At 36.2% G+C, this 20,411-nt stretch overlaps 1 protein-coding gene across 1 annotated transcript in view; it reads left to right on the top strand.

Moving 5' to 3' along the window:
* The first annotated feature begins 8,417 nt into the window (after window positions 1-8,417).
* LOC135075473 (protein halfway) overlaps window positions 8,418-20,411 on the top strand; it is a 32,518-nt gene continuing 20,524 nt past the window's right edge. Inside the window, exon 1 of the mRNA XM_063969912.1 lies at window positions 8,418-8,796. Within this exon, the coding sequence (XP_063825982.1) occupies window positions 8,767-8,796 (30 nt within the window). The 5' untranslated portion in view covers window positions 8,418-8,766. The remainder of the gene's footprint in view (window positions 8,797-20,411) is intronic.

Below are 20,411 nucleotides of genomic sequence, written 5' to 3'. Positions count from 1 at the left end.
TCGATGGCCAATAGAATAGGTTTTAGATTAAACTATGTAGGTACTAATATTCCGCAGCAAATCTCGTCAGAATAACTTTAATTTAATTTCACTCAAGAAGAATCTGCAGGGTCCTTTCAGGAAAATTGGTTTGCACACGGAAACGTAACAAACATATTTTCGCATTTTTTTATCCTACCCTACCCTACTATAGTTATTAAAAAAATATAATGTACAAATTGGTTGATTAATCTTATTCTGTCAGGGGATCCATGAGAGTACATATTGCAAAACGAAGTGCAAAACTGGATTCATGAGCATAGATTGAGTTTTTTGTTTGGTTCAATACGAGTAGTAAGAGCAATTACAGGATCTTCAACAATCTTGTGAGATTGAATCGAGTTTAAACCTTTGAAAAACAGATAAAGCGTTGAAAGACAGATGTTTATAGTTTCAGCTTCTAAAAAAAAATAGTGTGTCGTAGGCAATTTTTCAAAAGTCACAGTTAACGTATAAAATGTAAGTAAATAAAAAAAAACCGGCCAAGTGGCACGCGCAATGTAGGGTAGTTCGTTGTTGTTGTCCGTAGTTGTCCTTCGTTACCACAATATACACTCAACATCAAATAAACCGCACCTTCCGCGACGCGAACTTTAAAGATTTTCTTCTGACACAATCATGGTGCCCCAACAATATTGGTGTTATTTGAAAGCCCGATAAATACCTATCCTTAAAGAAAAACACATTTAATTTCTTAATAAATGATTTACATATACCATAAATGTGACTTGAAAAAAGACCTCACCTCTGGGATCAAATAGACCAATTTTTATGGTTATAAAACCAAATAAATTTATTTATTTATTTTATTTATTTATTTATTTTAATAATGATCACACGTGTCCTCTTTAACAGATGGATAGCGATGAATCCCAACTCAACAGTTTTATAGCCATAAAAGTTGGCTCAAGCGTAACTACCTATTTTTTGAAGAAGTGACTCTGGATCCTTCTAAAGACACATTTTTTGGGGTAAAAACCCTACTCGAACAAAAATTGGAACTTTAAACTTTAACATTTTGCAAACGGATCCCTAAATCGAAAAATAGTCTTATAAACCCCGAAGCCATTTTAAAAGACCTATCCAACGATATCATCCCCACTTTACATGTGTAAGAGCTACACTAAAAAAAATTTTTACAAAATTTAATTCTACCGTTTTGTTGGCGTGATTAATACCTCTACAAAATTACAGCTCTCTAGTGCCAATAGTTTCCAAGAAAAACCTTGGACAGACAGATAGACATATCGAAACTAAAAAAAGATAGGTTTTGGTGGGATCAACTTTACTAACTTTAACTAACTTTTGTCGCAGTTTAAGTTCAGTTATTTTAAAACTTAGGTTCATTTTTGACAAGCTGTTTTCAAGCAATAAAAAGCATGAATTAATTTTAGGAAGCTTGTTTTGTAAATGTTATTAAAAGGTGCTATAATATCTTCTGAAAACAGGTAATTGTTTTGCAACACAACTTTATAAAATGGCAGAGAGAGAAAGTAAGAGAGATTTAAAAAAAATCCTATTAAAGTTATTGGGAAAACGTTCTATCGACCGTCTTAGAGTAGGCGCACACCGTTGATTTTTAGTTGGCCGATAGTTGTGCCCGATTTTAATTTGTATGAAGAATCGGCCAAATCGAATCGGCGTAGTGTGCGCACTCCCATACATGCCCATACTGATCAACTGCCCGACCAAACTATCGGCCGACGAAAAATCAACGGTGTGCGCCTACTCTTAACCTATCCAACCATGCGTTTAACAAGCAACGCCTTGGTACATAACCATAAGTGGGCCGCACTTTACTGCCACATTGTTTCCGAGGAATTTCGAAAATATCGCCACGATAACGGTTAGTGCTGATTGCACTGGTTGTTTTAATGCCAATTAACGGGTTTATCTAGTTCATTAAGTTATTAGGATAAACTAAAAAAATACATCCATTTTTTGTTTCGCAAATAAAATTACGATCACGTCCTTGCCTAGGCGCAGATCTAGACTTAGTTGGCCGATAGTTGGGCCCGATTTTAAATTGTATGAAGAATCAGCCGATACCAAATCGGTGTAATATGCGCACTTTCATACATCTCCATACTGATCAACAGCCCGCCAACTAAAAGTCGGTGGTCTCCAGGCTTACTCGTAGCTTCTATAAAAGTCAACCTTATACATTCACTAACAGCTCTTAAAATCAAGTCATGATTTTGGAAAGAAAAATATCTTACTATCTAAGATGAAATCGTAAAATTCATCATTCATTTGTAATATATCTCACTTTTTACAAAGTTACATCTGCAGAAAGTTGGAAAAGGAAAAGTTTGATTTTTAATCCGATATTAGTTTTTCAATTTTGATAAGCAGAGAGTAGAAGGAAAAAGATATAGAGAAATAATCCTCAGTGCGCGATTTGTAATTGGATTTGACCGGTTTTTAACAATTAGAAGCTGAGACACGTGGACTACATTTTTCCTTTGCAACTTCGTCTATCACCTAATCCCCTTACTGTTTCTATCATTCCAGTACCTTTATTTAGCAATTCCTTGTACCCTCAGACAGCGGATTGGAGTAGTAGGAGATCCAACAAGATACTTGGAAAAAGTAGGGCTTTTGTGTACTTTACCTATACTTAAATGAGCAGTTTCCTTTGTACTTATACTTGTCGCATATTGTGGTTTAAAGGGTATGACATGCAATAAGAAAGAAAAAGAGGTAAAAATGTTATTGTAGTTCTAAAACATCGGCTCTAGCCTCTATCTAAGAAAATGCCTCCGTTACTTACTTATGACTTTGTACCGCAAGTCTTAGTTTGAACGTTTCACAGGTTATTTTCCTGAAAACTGCAATCCGCCCTTAACAGACTTTAGGACTTATGGCAATTGACTTACCAACTCACTGGAAAAACACGTTTCGAGCAGTCAATCAGGACGCGTCCTCGGCGGCCATTTTCACGGTGATATCGGGCGTTAGGGACGGTGATAGTAGCTGCTGTGATAGTCAACGACACGAGCCGGGGCGAACAAACTAGTATGCGCACAGTTTGCTCAAACCGCTCGGGTTGTCCGACTGTCACTCTTCACTGTCACGAAATCCTGGTTTTGGCGGGACTTTTCGATTTTACACGGCTTTTTTTGGATTTTTTTCGTCACATACGGTCGGATTACGCGAGTAAGTCGTTGAAAAATGTTATTGCGCATTAAAAGCTTTGAAAACGCGTTTATTTTCAAGAAATTTGATTAAAATTTGTTAAAAATCTATATTTTAATTGAAGGTATAAGAAAAATACGGAAAAATCACGGAAAAAAAACCGTAAATCGAAAAAGTCCACCAATAAGTGTTCCTTATAAGGAGCGGAGGCGGACTGGCCGCCCGCGCACACTCGCGCTACACTGCCTCAAATTGTAATGCTGTTTACACAAGTGTTTTCTGAAACAATTGTAGAGGAGTTTTCTACTATTACTTTTGTAATGTCGCCGTTTGAGTTCGGTGTAGGTGCAAAGAGGAAATGGCTGGTTGACTAGCGGATCGACATTTTTTTCAGTCGTCATCAGTTGATTTATCAGTACCTATGTCTACCCTGAGTTGCCATCGAAAATGTGGTTTGTGAACCTTACATGTTTGGTGGCAAAGGACTCCAAATTAATAGAACCAATTCTATTTACGTGTGTCTTACACATACTCATACTATTAAATAAATAAAGATTAGTCTATCTAAATTGTTTAGGACACGCAGCTGCTTCACCTTTTATCTGTGTGCCTTCGAGAACTATTAGAGCTGAGAGCATTCGTGTCATATTCCTAAGTAACAAAATTTTTAGAAAGTTAAATAAATTAATAGGTACTTGCATTTGCGACACAAAACCCCGCAACGAATTTCATCAGAAGAACATAGGCGGAGTTCGAAGTTAAGGTTCGACTTCGACCCTCCAGTTCAAAGCGGATGACAGGAGAAAGAACGTACCTACGTCAGTACGTTTAAAAGGGTTATGATCAATATTGGGTTCATGCATCCAAGGATCCCCCTAATAGGTACGTATGACGTACCCCTAAGCATCCATTAGCCTGTAGATAACGCTATCAATTTTACCACAATGAAAGTTTATGACTGATCTTGGTCGTTCCTTTTTTTATGTACTTAGATAATTTCCAGATTTTCTTACAAAGTCTGTAGCTGTAGTTTCCCACGGCAGGCAAACACAAGTGCAGGCAGTAGCCACCGACCCATATAACGCCGATCGTAGCTATCGCGCCGATAAACTTTACTGCTGCGCCTGCGCGTAAGGCTGGGACGCACGCGCAGCCACGCTTTATAATGTTCGTCAGTTAACTTGGATGTAGTTATAAACGAAAGGGTTTTATATTCAAAGGGTTCCTAGTGTATTCCCTTTACGAGTATATTTTATGGCTTTAGAGATAGGGGGATGTCTAATGCCCGTTTTCACCATCAATCCCTAATTTTTAAAGTGACCCATTTGAAAACAAAATTCCTGTTATATGTCACCATAGGGATTGATGGTGAGAACGGGCATAAGTGGACGAATATAATAATCATGTCTCTTTGATTCAAGCTACACTTTTGCATCGTTTCCTTCAAATCAGGAATGAACATAATATTGATAATTTGAGTCTAATCTCCTTTCCATCTTTTATATCCGACTCTACATCGCAAGATCGTGATCTGGGAATGCCACGGGCCCCCAACCTGAGGGGTCCCCGGCCCAAGACCCTAATCGAAAAATACCTAGAAAGAAAACCCTAGATACTACAAGGGCCCTCGTGCACAGAATTTGCCACGGGCCTCGGGATGGTTACGCCACTGCTCTATGCGTTATTCAGAGTTTGGCTACTACTATTATTTATTTATTTATTTTATTTTATTTTATTCGGAAAACCAACAGCAATACAATACAAATAATGGGACCTTAAATTATGTATCTGCTTAGCCATTTATAGGTAATCGCAAATGGAAGTCAAGATGCAAATAGACCATATGCCATAGCAGACATTTAAATAATTTACAAGTGAAAACTTAACAGTCAACAATACTTTTTAAGCGCCGCTGGAGTGGGAGTCGAAAAAGCTATCATCTCTAAGTCCTTAGTTGGTTGCTGTCAATTTTAAAAAGCTTCTCTAGATACTCTTCCCTGTGTCTAGTTAAATATTGTTCGTTCGTTCGTTCATTTCAGCCGAAAGACGTCCATTGCTGGACAAAGGCCTCCCCAAGGATTTCCACAAAGACCGGTTCTGCTGGAAAAGAAAGCTGAAGAAACTCTTCTTCTGCTGGCATGCGGTCTTGAGTAATGTAGAGTTTAGAACAGTCAACTAAGCTTGTCGCTAAGTGATATGAAGTCCCGCGTTGCTTAAGACATTCTAGGTTTTGAGTCTAGCCATACCATTTGAGTTACCACTCTATATAGGTATAATATTGGCGTTACCTGTTCTTTCCCTGAAGGCCGCGTGCCGGCATCCGCGACGCGCGTGAAATCGACGCACGCGCATGTGGTACGGATTGTGGCACTTTAAGCTTAACATAGTAGCGTCTACTTCCGTTGTAATAAAGACGGTTTTCCAACAAAAATGTACAGTCTGATGTGCTGTTGACTGCGCCTAATTACGGGCTCGTGGCTGTCGCGTGCGATTGGATTTTGATTAGTTTAATATTTAAAAAGTAATTAGGAAATGATTTTAATAATGAAAGTTGTTGGCAATGATGTAGATATAATATTTTTGATTGAAATTGGCAATTCTTCGCCTTCACTAGCGTGCAGGATATAGGTAAGTAGGTACCTATTTGCGAATTCTAGAGAGCATCAAGTTCTAAATGTATGCCCAATAACTGTGTATGGAAAGTCCACAGGAAAAAATCTTAAAAGAGAAATGAATCATAATGTCCTTTTTGTGACGAAGTAAGTAAGTAATAAATGAAATTGCTTTTTCTCACGTGTCAATCACTTCTACAATTTTTAGTTACATTTCTGAAAAATGTATCATCATCATCTTGCGTCTTATATTACCGTTGATTTTGAGCTAAAAACGTTACATCCATCATATCAGGGTACCCATTCGCACTGTTTTTTCGCTCGGAAAGTTCTGAAACTATCTAAACCCTACACAGGCAACGAAGGACATTTTCTACGTATCCTAAGGCTCTAGAATCAGATACAAGCTATTGCAATAAATGAATTATTTATTCTGCTTTGTTGCAACATTTCTTCGACCGATTTGGAACTCCTGTTCAACGAGAACGGCAAAGTACCAGCGATATGAAACGTCGCGTCCTCTAGGGTTAGGTGAAGACTTATTTAATGTAGGCATTGTAGTTTTTTATACTTACCTAAGTAGGTACCTACTAAGTTACGTAATGAAAATTTTTAGAATTAACTATTATTTCTGTTACTTATGTAAATTCTATTTGAAGCAAATTGGTATGAAATAAGCCGGTAGGAATTTATCTATATATATAAAAGAAAGTCGTGTTAGTTACTCCACTTATAACTCAAGAACGGCTGAACCGATTTAGCTGAAAATTGTCAGGGAGGTAGTTTAGAGCCAGGAGAAGGACATAGGATACTTTTTATCCCGTTCGAAATTAAAAAAAAGTCTGCTTATTTATTGCCATTAAGGCGGAACAAAGTTCGCCGGGTCAGCTAGTTTTCTATAAGAAGATAAAGAGCTCTACATACCTACTGCCACTGCAGTAAAATACACTTATTTTTTAAGGAATTAAAAATTACCTAACACCAGTAGAATATTAGAAAGTTTTAAAAAAAATATATTTTATTTTATATCCGACTGCGACGGGAGGGTTATGTTTTTTGACTGACTATTTTCCACCAATGTAAAGCTTTCGTTTTAATTTTTTTGAACTATTATTAATTTGTAAAAACAGTTTTTTGCCTATGTGGCGTGATTTATTTATTTTACTTTAAATGCAAGTGAATTACAATAAAAATAATAAAATAATAGAAAGACCTTATGAAATACAAGTTGGTTGTTCTTTTAAGAGGCTTCACCTCTTGCGAATGACCTCACATAGGCATTACGGCTCAAGCAGTACCATTCAATAGGCCTTTAAATCGTTTTTTTGACTCGCGGCGCGTCCGTTACTTTTGGAAGGTGCCGTTATCTATATTAAAAACCACCGTATCACGATTTGACGAACTCCAAAAATGGACAATTTCATAGAATAGGTGATGATTAGTACGTCTGACGACGTTAGATAGATGATGTAACCCTTTCTTAAGTGACGAATACGATGAAAACCTGTCACCATAATAACAGTAGGATTTTACGATATATCAAAGAATTGCGAAATACTTGTATGTACACAATCACAAAGTAAATAATATTAAATTAATGAAATCCACCAATAATTAATCAAATTCCTGAAAACTATCGTAGTCTGTAGTATAATAAAAATATTCCAATAGAAATGGCTGAAGTTTCCACGAATAAGACTATGTAGGTACTGAAATCATGCCATGCCTAATAATGCTGAATCAAACGTAAAGCTGCTCTTAAAGTTCTTTAACTCAATGAATACGCACTACATACTTTAAGGAATATAAAGGATTGAAAGAGTATTGGGAATATTTTATTGTATATTCAAACAAAAGGTGGTAAATGTAGAGCTGAACCGATTTGATCCTCCTCATTTGTTTTTATTACTTAAGGGTCTGTTTTACGTTTTGTTGATATTGTTGTTTAAAGAGAAGCACTTTCTTAATAAAATGTTGTCAAAACAAATATCCAGGGACTTTTTTTACTCTACATAAAATTTTAGTTACCTGCTTAAGTCTACACAAAACAAGGAAAAAAGCAAGATTGCATGCTTAAAAATCCCAGGCAAAGTTGCCCCAAAAATAGTGTTGTCTATTTTGGTAACAATATTTTATCGATATTTACTTAAGTTACACGTATTCATGATACGATGTGGTGTATTATCATTTACCAGATTTTTTTTTGTTATAATTTGAGCTTGCTAATCATTGCTTTTTTAAATTGATTTAAAATTCAATAAAAAAATATTTAAAATAATTTGTTTGTGGAAATATCTACAAAGAAGAGTTCATTTTCAATTTTAACTATTTGTGTTATGTGCCGCTAAATATTTGTAACTCTACCAAACGTTTGTGTTTATTTTTGTTTTACCGACTACAATAAGGGCATTCAGATAAAATTATAGAGGTCAGTTATACAGGATGACCACCAGCGCTGGCCAACCGACGCGGACCGCGCTACACCTCGCCACAGATTCTCAAACGGGATACCGGATAAAAAGCGCAACAAACCGAAATATACCCCACTCCCTCCCCCGCCTTGCAGTGCCGACCGCAGCGACGCAGCCCGTCCTTGTCCCACGCGATATCTCGAGTCCGCATTACGTATACGTATAAGTGTGGAGAGGTGGTAGCTATTCACTTTTGTGTAGTTTTGCCAAGTTGCTGTCGATCCGAATTAGAGTCGCTACATGTGTTTTGTTATGCGGGAAATGTCAAAAGTGGCGTGAACGTTGATTTTACGAGTGATCAAGTGGCGGAGCGAGTGGTTTGTTGGTGAAAAGTGAAAAATGCTGTGTCCGCCGGAGCGGTGGCGCGCGAACGCCGCATTTTTTAGATTCCGGTAGACTTCGAAAGTTTAACGCTTATCTTCTAATACGATGCACTTTGTGCAATAGATGTGTTTTGTGTTTAGTGCAACACGTTCACTCATATTCCGAGGTAGAGTTTGGTGAAAATGAAAACTACTTGCTCTAGTTTAATAGATGTGAGTATTTTTACTGTTTTTATTTAATGTAAATATCGTTATGTAAATTATTTTGTTATAAATAATTAGAAAATGAATATCAATGAGTTTTCCTTGTGATTGTTTCTTATAATATAGCGTCATTCTTCATTTCTCAGAAATGCATTCGTGCCGCTACCTCCTTTGCGAGTTATTTTTATTTTTTTACTTCCATGACGCCAAATTAAATGGCATTGACATCGGAAAACCTTATTTTTTCTCGGACATACACAAAAAAACTGGCATACACCCAGATTCTGAGTCAAAACATGTCATTTGATTTGTCTATTAAAATAGTTCTAATGTTGAGACGTTTGGAAGAGCAGATTCGAGCGATAAGACCACCGTTTACTTAAGCATTAAAATATTTGCTTACACTCAAGTACAACTGCGATAAAAGCAAATCTTGCAAAACAAACAACATTAAAAATAAATCCATTATCGGCCTTGTTTACTTCAATATTGAAAAGCGAAAAATCTTTACAATTCTAGAGATACATAATTTTATTCCTGTCGCATACATTAAGTTGAAAAGTGGCAGACGTGCGTACTGCATTATGCAAAGGCAAGCATTTGAATGCAATGCAACCAACGCGTTTAAGTAAACAAGCTGCAGCCGATGCAGCTAGCCTGCTGCCTGTCCATACTATTTACGGACGAGATATGAAAGGTCAACGAACGATAATGCCCTGCCCTTTTATGTTAACAAGAAAATCCTTGCGAAATCCAGTTATGAATAACTTTTTTACCGCAAAAGTCGAATTAAATATCGATAAATTGTAACATTGGATTAAACATCGATAAAGGCCAGTATTTGGAAATTTTACAGGAACACAAATAATATGCACGAACTCTACTTTTGGTTTGTTTACCGCTGTTGGCATTTATGAAGTGACACAGTTCTCTGGGTATTGATGCCACAAAAACAAGACGACTTTGTTGTAAAAACATCTTTGTGATATACCTAACTAGCTATGAATTAATTTATTTGGTTAAGGAAATTGAATAAATATCGTTAAAAATTTTCTCTCGTCCTGAAACTTTACGATCATAGATTTATTTGACAGTTGTTTAAAGAATAAACACTTGCCTTGAACGTATAATTTCGAAGCGCAGGTATGCGTACGTATTTTATTGTTATGAAATCATAACATTTATAATTTTTATATCACGCATATTATACGTTTATATTTGAAAAATACTCGCTTATTATGTATGTAAACAAACGAATATAATATAGTAAACCATTAAAAGCATGACGAATTTGAGGAAACTAGAACAAAAGCGTCATTTTCCGTTGACTAACTGAACGGGCGTTTAACGTAAAGTATACAAAGCGATCGGCTGTTAGTTGTTACTGCTCGTGACGTCACGGTTTGCAGCAAACGCTAAAAATAGACTGGTATTTATAACAACCGGGCTATTGATAATAATTAAACATATGCTCGTTTACAACATCCATGTCCATCTGCAACACATTCAAATTAATTATAGCTTTGCCTATTGTAACTAAATGTAGAGTTCTGTACTCCCAAATAAAATATTAAACGAAGTCGCTCTGAAGTTTAATGATTAGTATGCAAAAGTTTATTTATATTTTTCATGAATACACGAGGATTATAAATTCAAATAAGTAAACCCTTTACTGTTGAAACAGGTTCCAATATAAAGCAAAGAATCAAAATAAACAGGAGAAAATTTGATGCGACGACGAATTTCGAATCGCAAACGGATCGAAAGCATGCATACGATTCAAAAATATTATCTTTAAAGTCATTTTGTGAAGTAATTAATGAGTGGTAGAGCCTAAGTTTACTGATTATTTTTAACATAATATTAGTAAAAAATCCATAGACATGTTTTTCAATTTATCTGTCGGTCTAAAACGAAAAGACAAAATAATGAAAGAGTGGTTAGGAAATACGTAACATTGGAGAAAGGAAAGCAATAGCTGTCAATCATGTTTTATTTCCTTGTAAATTAAAAATTCGATTAGAGTAACTTATAATTTATAAATAGCTGATCATTACCAACAGTTTTTAATTAAATATTGCAATACCATTAATAGTACCTTTCATAAACGTTACAGTTGTGCAACTATTGTATTTGTTGTATCGACATCACATCAAATACCTACACATCGATATTGCAAAATAACACTTGTCCCAGCTAAAATAGTACACAGTGTCTACCTTGTGTTGTATGTACCAGCACAATCACTGGTGTAAATAGTGTTAATGCATAGTCTCATCAACAGAACCTAACAAAAGGGCGAGGTTTGTTAACAATAGCTTTGTAAATTACAAAATGGTACCCACTCCTTTGTTAGTGGCCATAATTCCGGTGCTTAGTTAATGATTCAAAATGACGTAATTATAAAGTACGGACGATAGCACATTAGACTCTACATTTTTATTGCAAAAATCACCCTTATAGGTCTAGCCAGGTAAAGCCCATGGTGTTTAGCTTGATGTGCCAATGTGCCCGTCTGTACCATGTTAAAGATTAGTTGTAAATTCCCGAATAATAGTGAAAATAGCAGGTTCTGGGAAAAATAATCCTTGATTTTCCTTATTTGTATGACGAAGTTTAATTTGATTAAGGAAATGTCAAAATCAATTTTTTTAACACTGATGTTGTAGCTCACATTGAAAAGAACATCATTTATTTGTGTTGTGACAGATTTAAAATATTCAGTTACTGTTTTTAATGACGATAATATCGTTGCAGAGCGTCTATTAATATAAATAACATTAATATAAAATTATAGCACAATTATTCATCTCTAGAGGAAAGGAGCATGGATGTTTTCATATTATAAGTTCGAATAGCCAATTGAATTAACATTATTACCCACGCCAGAAACGTTTTATAATAAGTATAGGTCAATATATTATTATTGACCTACACAGCGATAACATTATTGATAAGTAACCGAATCAACATTACTGTTCGAATATAATTATTCATCGGACGATTCCAATGTATTTTTGGAGTATGTATTTCATTTTAAATTGCCTAGCAGGTGTCTAACGAAAATTCTATATAGCTCACTAATTTAGGAAGTAAGTACAAACTGTTTGTTCGTTCGTTCGTTTCAGCCGAAAGACGTCCACTGCTGGACAAAGAACCCTAAGGATTTCCACAAAGACGGGTCCTGTTCCACAAAAACTGTTTGTACCAGGATAATTTGCTCGTTTGCCTCCTGTCACATAAAAAAAACAAAAATAATTTTGGTGCAGTTAAGTTATAAAAGGTCTAGTCCTTAAAGATATAGGTATTTTTAAAATCGTATATTAAGTTAGCATTTTAAACAATCACACTTTCTTTATAACATCCCAGCCAAAGGTCATACAGCAATTGCATTAGCCAATCGAATTATCTCGAGTCTCGACCCTCGTTACGCCCAATCCGGCTGATGTCTGACTCCACTTGACGTTTTAATTGCCGTTTAATAGCTCCGGGTGTAATATTTGCCGCTAATGCCTGAGTTATGACGGGACGTTTGCTATGACAACTAGTTTAGAACTATAATTGTGTTAGCAATTAACATTCATATGAAGCCGGTTGTAAAAATGCAAGTGAAGTGGCTACGTAGGTACCGGTACCTACAAGTCTATAAATAAAGCATTGGTGCAACGATCCACAATAAAATACTGTATTGATTATAAAATACAATCAATAAATTTGTTTTTTTTTGTTTTCCAACTATCCGAATCAGAAATTGCTTACCTAACTCTAAACTAAATAACTAGATAACATATCATTAATAGAAATTAGATCAAATTGAATATAGTATCGACGCCCTTAATTCTTTGAAGGTATTTTATTTACTCTACTTATCTCATTAACGTTTGCCTCCAGTCAATTTCAAACCGACGGCAAACATTATACTTGTTTGATTTTTGACCTGCAATGTAATTTACAATCTTTGTTAACCAGCTAAGATCGGGTATATCGATCCAATTATAGACCAGCCAAGTTACAGTCATCAAATACCTGAAACATGATAGGTTTCGCTCGTAGTGACACGCGAGTACTATGCATACTGCGCGTGCAGGATCGTATGTCGCATTATGTACTAATTACTAATTAGCACAATAAGGGCTATTTGTATCCTATTAAATAGCTACTACTTAATTAGTTATCAACGTGATCGTACCTAATCACACGCATTAAGTAATTAGAAACCATAAACTGCTACTAATAAACGTAAAAAAAATTGGTAGATGTGAAGTTTTCATATTAATTATGATTAAATTTGCGGAGATACACATTATTTTTAAGCACTTTTTGGCATATTTATTTATTTTTATCTTGTGATTATATTTACCTCCTACATCATGTTTAAATATCGATAATTTACTTATCGACATTTTCCCATCCCTAAATGCCTTTCAGATATTAAAATACGTTTTAAAATTTCCTTTAAGACTGATTATGTCTAATTTCGAGTATTCGTATTGATTCGCCGTTTAGTTCCAGGTAGAGCTAAAAATCAATACCTACGATATGGGGAATTACGAGGGGAAGAGACGCAAGTGAATCACTATTATTTCAGGTAGATCACCTGGAAAAGATATTGGGACATTTTAGAAGTAGTTATATTCTAACAGATCACAAATGATAAATGATGACTTATTTGGCACATTTATTTGGATTTCCCAATTTACACATTATTCAAGTAAACATTATCTCCGATTTTTTTATACAGGGAAGTTGATTGTATGTAGGTACGTTTAAATCTTTCTACTACTGATTAAATTATTTGTGTGATTGGTGCTTTTTATTGGCCACGATGAGTTACCTTCCTGGTTTGTTTTTTAAGGTTGTAAATTAATATTATACGAAGATTCATGTCTCTATGGATAACCCTAAGTCCCAGTATCGGGACTATCTATTAGACCCAAGAGTTCTATTTCTCATGATGCTACTGAAATTAACCCTTGATATTGTTCTTCCACGCTCCTGCAACTTAAAATCCCTATTCTATTGCCTTCCCAGTTTTTCTTCTAATTGTTCATCTTCACTAATCATTATCTGGTCTTCACTGATCACATTGGTACCTTAGGTGTGCCATACCATAGTTTATATTCTACATTTTGGCATTATCTGTCTTTTACATACGCTATGCTGTGTTAAATGATAGAGCCAGTTGAATTCTTTGACTGAAAATTTTGTCTCGTTATTCGGCTTTACAAATAAACCGGGCATAATATCTTTAGAGTATGCGCACACCGTTGATTTTTAGTTGGCCGATAGTTGTGCCCGATTTTAATTTGTATGAAGAAGCGGCCAAATCGAATCGGTGTAGTGTGCGCACTCCCATACATGCCCACTGATCAACTGCCCGACTAACCTATGGGCCGACGAAAAATCAACGGTGTGCGCCTACTCTTAAACGACTAAATGCATTAATGGCCGTGGCAAATTTACCTACCACTCGAATATCTGCAGCGTGCAAACATACAAATAAATCGTAAACTCCTACTGACAACACGTGTAATATGTCTTACCGCCTCGTTTATTATTATAAGTAGGTACTTATGAGCACATAGGTATGTCGTGTCTATTTTTGTAGTTAGTGGACATAAAGCCAACATTGTATGCCATTACTACATACGACTTTGCTGGGCAAACGTATATGAACAAATAGGTTCCAAACTTGGACCTGGGCATTCTGTGAGTTCTATGGTTTCAAAATTCCAATATTTTGTTGTCATAGGCTCGTACACCCACATAAAAATCTATGCCATCCATCCATACTCATCATCATATCCATCATATATCGCCTTTTGATTGCCAAACATACTCGTTTCATTTAACTCCAACAATTTGGATTATACCTGTAAGGCTGTAGGGACTAGAGACAGCTTTTGTTGAAAACTTGACTTTGATATTGTATTTCACAAGTAATAAAATTTTATAAGTACAATCCTATGGTAACTCGTGATATTTGAGTTAGAGCATGCCATGGCAAAGGCCATGGCACTGATTTTCAGCGCGTGCGTGATGCATGCTTCAAAAGATGCTTTTTCTCTGGCTGTTCTTTCTGTTCCCACAGATGCATAAGAATAGTGTAGATTTTGTTTTCATTTATCCTCACTGACTATACATGCTGAACTAACAAATGAAAGCGCCTCTATTCCTGAAAACATGTCATCTTGTTTCTTAGTCAATTGGGTATTTGGGAGGTGTATTTGGGCCTTCACATCGCTCGCAAGGGACCTGTTTGAACAGGGTGTCGTAAAGGAAACAGCAAACAACCCTGGCGTGTATTCATACTCGTACTCATGCAGGGCTGGGGAAATTACGGTCAAGTGGGCTCACCGTGCGCGTCATTGTCACGCCCTTGACTCCATGAAAATAGGGTTGTCTTCGGAAATATTTATCGGGATGAATTTACCCTGGAAAATTGTCATACCTACATAATTCAAATTTTTAGCGGTGTTAGTTTTCAAAATTATTTGCAAAGATTTAATATCAATGAAGTTTTATTAGAATACGGGCGCAGTGAAGTGTTCTGACACCCAACAATGTTATTTCGACTAAAATAGAGAAACACGGGTCACAACGAGACATTTTAAATATGAGTTACATAAACGGCTGCAATGCTGCAGCCGTGGTCACAAGTAGACTGGCGGCTCTATCTTAGTTGAAATGGAACACGAAAGTTTAATATCTTATAAATGTTATTTCGATCACCTGATACCCGGGTGCCCTTCAAGCTTGGACCGTGGAATTTGGACTGATGGCAGCCCTTGCTACCTGTCAAGGGCTGCTTGTTTGAACAAGGTGGGGTGGAGAACACTGCAAACAAATCTAATTTGTGTGTTTGGCCTGTGTTAGGGCATTGCCCGAGTCGTGTCACTCGTACGTCGCAACGCTGTGGCGTCCCAAGCAGGGTGTGTACTTTATTGGGACTTGTACCAACAGGGCGGGGTGTCGTAAACAACACCACAAACATGGGATATTGGCCCCTGCTGGGCGAATTATGGCCAATTCGCTTTTTATCGAGGACCATGGGGTCGTGTAATGGATAGGACTTTAAGGTATTTATGTAGATAGCTCTTTTATAGAGGTACGATAGTGTAGAAACGTGTGAATGTTATAGTCTTGAAATATCTGAATTTGAAAGAGGATTAAGGGATTTTATGTTAATTTTTAAATCTGTCTGTAATCGGATAGAGGATTACTTACAATACAGCTTATCAAAATCAAAATTATCTTTATTTGTGTAGACTAATTAAATTAGTACTTACAAATTAGTAACTTAACATCGAAACTTAACATCGAAATGTTGGTTTTAAAAAACACAAAATACTTGTACTTATGTAATCAGTCGTATGTATTATTACCTACTTATTCAAGGATAAAATAAAGTAAACTTGTTAAAAGTAACACATCAAATAAATCTAATATTAGAAGCCATTCAGAGCAAAGCTCTTATCTTGGACAAATATGGCCAAGGTTTGGCGCGGACGTCGGCAAATACTGGCGCTGACGAGTCTTCAAATGTTTGACGGTTTTAGGGATCCGAAATACAGTGAAAAATAACCATAACTTATAGTTTTCTTACAAAGATTAGCGTTATTAAATACAGACAGCCCTATATCACGTTCTTCTTCTTCTTAGTCGGGCACTCTTGTCAGACTGGTCGTGGTTGCGCTGACGAGGTACACGGTGGGGTGTTCGATGTCATCTCCCTTACATAATATCACGTTACCCTTATCATTAGAGAATAAATTTTATAATAATAAATTAACTTAAAATGACTTAAAAACTAAAAATAAAAATTACTAATGATAAATATCATTAATATGTTTTTCATTTATGCCTTTTCTTGCTGGGAAATATTCCTTACCACTGAGCTATATAGACTTTGAGTGTCTGTTGATTTTTTAACCGACTTCAAAAAAGGAGTAGGCTTTGAAATCGGTTGGTATTTTTTTTATTCATTGTAGAGCCAACTTTGTTTTGGTAGGCTGAGGTTGTAGGCACATTAATCTTCAAACAATTAAATCATAACAGACAGTGTATGAAAGTGTTATCACTCACTAAATCGATAATCGTCGGATTACACTCGATTAATTCACCATGAGTCATTGTTATGATGATGTTCAGTACAGTACGACAGCGATGACGGTACTAACGAATGCAGGGCGCGTCTCAGGAATCAAATTCTTAAAATAAACGCGTTTGGTTTGTAGATTTCATTGTCTTGTCTTTTAATATTAACAACGCTATAAATATCTTGTCAACTACTTTTTTAATATCGAAGAGGTACTTACTAAAAATATATTAACTTATGACCTTAAAAATGTTTTAAAGCTTTAATATATCTTGTCAACTGCCACTATCTAATACCTGATGCTGATAAAATCTAAACTTATATCGGTTAAAGAGGAAGCTATGTGTACACCACAACCTCACTCTATTTTTCGAAATACGGTCTAATAATCACATAAACATTTATCAATATGTTATAAAAGTAAAATTAAATAGTTAATCTTATGCTTTACCTACTTAAAAGTAAAACGAACTACGAAAATTAATTTGTAGAATAGACACTTCGATGAACAGTTAGACATACGGGTACCTATGGTAGCGTTAAAAAATATGTTTTCAATGCTCCTAACGTGAAAAATTCAATTATAATTTAAATCCTCGCGCAGAACCCACATAATCATTATTTGTTATGTCAAATTATCATGAATTTGCAAATAGATACGGGTATTTAGCTACTTTACATATTTACCTATTTCTATTATTTGGAATGGTTTTTCCTACACGTAGTATAAGAATAACGACCGGCCCACGACAGTCTATCAATGGGGCATAGGTAAACAATGCACAGCCATAAATAATTCCATTCTAAATATAGTTTGTTTGAATTCGCCGATGCAGCCAAGCCAACTAAACGAAGAAGGGCCATTTCTTTAAAATTACAATCAGTAAAAGCCCTAAAATGTGTGTGTATATCATTTAGTACCAAATAAATATTTTTTCTTTCTTTCTTTCTTTCTTAAAAGTCAATACATGAAACAGAAGGAACAAAGGATGAATTCTTTCTCAAGTTAAGGATAAGGGAATTAATTTGATTCGATTTGTATACGAAAATTGATTAAAAAAATCTGTAAGTTTGTTATTTCTTATTAGCAAACTGACTCTACATTTTTCAACAGCCCTTTACAGTCCACTGCTAGACTATGAGCCTCCTTTGCCATAATCTCCACGCTTGGCAGGCGGGTTGGAGATCGCAGTTTAAAAGATTGATGTTTTTCAGAGAGCGCTGCTGCCCGTTCTCTGTTTGATGTGTAGTCCCTAAGTCGCCTCTTACGACACCCGTACACTCTGACTCTACATAAAAACTAGTTAATAAATTATTCACGGATAAAATTTGCTCTTCATTATTTGAAATACTGTGGGTGGCTGAGTACACAAAGAATAAGCAAAATACACATGATTACTCGTATGTGACTTCGAATACATTATCTACATTTTATTGAGCGGCGATGTTTGCAGATGCAGTATTATCTAACATTGCGTAAATCTTTTCTGTTACTATGTGAAAAAGATTAAGCAAAGTTGTGGCCAATTTACCCACGAGCAGGGTACGCGGACGAATGCTTGAGGCAAAATGCCAGTAGTGATGTCCCGCGTTCCCGACTCATATGGGCTACCGAGGGCAACGTCAGGTTTTTAGTGGGTAGGCCCTGCCCTTCTGGCAGGGAGAACCCCACATAACCCACTAGCTGCCCCCGCGACTGGTGGGTATACAAATCAATGAATTTTCTTGACAAAAAAAGGGCAATCGTCAAAACATCGAACGTTAAAAATAGTTTTTATTCCGCAGTAAACTAGGGCGATTACGGCCGTACTGTTATACCTTGCTAGGAATACGAATAAGGGCGATGGGTCAACATGTTTTGCATTATGTTACAAAATGAAAACGCATTGCGATGCGTTTGGTAATGGTACTTAGCACAGCGTCGTGACACCTAAAGTAGCCAATATGTTCGCAACACATCTTTGTGATAATAATTGGAATAAGGTTGTGTTATGAACTTTTTGACCACTTTGGGTATCACGAAATATGTATTTGACTTTGACTTTTTTTTTATCCACAACGAGGAAGCTCTTGGCCTATTATCTGACCTGATGGTAAGTGATGATCAGGCCGAAGGTGGAAGCGAGCTTTACCCGGAATCCTCAACCACAGAGGAACTGGCTATCTTACCTCTAACTGCCGGAACACAACAATGTTGTTAACATTGTTGTTATGGCGACAGACTTAGGTAAGATGGTGGTAGCTAGCCAGGCGGACTTAGTTCAAGCCCTACCACCAACCAAACCGAACAGAAAAATCTGCCCCCACTGTGAATTGAACCCGGGATCTCTGCGTCTGAAGCAGGTGGTCTTACCACTAGACCACAGTGGCGGTTTGACTATATCTACGCTACGTTACCGTGCCTGGTATGACTATTTATACAGATTATTTCATATGGTACATAACATACTCGTACATATGATGTGATTACCATGCTTCGTCCTTGCGACCTCTTGATGGCAACCAGACATCAAGCGAACGGTACTGCCAGCCAAATGCTAATCGATCGAACAGCAAAATCGACCGCACAGCGCATGCCAATCGATCCACCGTGGGCTCATGTTTATGTGCATTAGGGATCTTTAGACATTACTGCGATCAAAGAGTAAACGACAAACAGAATGGCATTTATATTAATGTCTGATAATTTGACGCTTAAATTGGATCATTTTAGTGCCTCCTTTTTGACACATTCCGTTGCAAAAGGCCTATACAAAATACATTGGTGTGCCTAATCCCTAATTTCGTTGGTAATCCCTTACTGGACTCGCGTTCTTTAGGATTATTTTCATCAGCAAAGTAGCGGTTTTGTTATCTGACTGATGATTTATCCTTTTTTCAGAAAAATCAACCGATATCTGTATCTCTCCGATCGTATCTCTTCTTAACTTTGCGCGATTGCGGTCAAATATCTGCCTTGTACTGCATAAAAAATACTTGTGTCTTAAAATAAATATAGGTGATACTAAAATAATTTCTTATCGTGATGTTTTATGAATGTTTAAAGACGCGAACTATAATATTTTACTGCACACCCCGTCTTGTATATCTAATACAAAGGTCATCTATAAGTTGTAGATTTATTTATACGTTGCCCTTGTTAGGTAATAAAGTTGTAAAAGTTGCAAGTGATAAAGGAATATATGACTTGCTGTATCTGCATTTTCGGTACCTCGCTACTCTTTGACGCGATGTAATTATGTGCATGCAATCACGCCGACGCATTATTGGTGGCTTAGTGCATACTACGAGTGCAATTATAGCATACCTGCGGCCAGCTAGTAGCTTGTTGATAGACTTCGAAGACTTACTGTCTGCATTTACTTACTTATGATCTCTTACTCATCCATCAGTTTGGATATGTTACTTAAAAAAGTCATAAAACTGATCTATTTTTGCAAATAGGCTTTTAAAAGGCACTTTTACAATAAATGGCTGAGAAGAAGCAGCGCAAGAAACTCAATCTAAAAACTATCTATTTACTAGA

Source organism: Ostrinia nubilalis, chromosome 10 (assembly GCF_963855985.1).
Source record: "Ostrinia nubilalis chromosome 10, ilOstNubi1.1, whole genome shotgun sequence".
In the NCBI taxonomy this organism is placed as follows: domain Eukaryota; kingdom Metazoa; phylum Arthropoda; class Insecta; order Lepidoptera; family Crambidae; genus Ostrinia; species Ostrinia nubilalis.
Note: the sequence above shows the minus strand (reverse complement) of the source record. Positions and strands in the feature narration are given on the sequence as shown.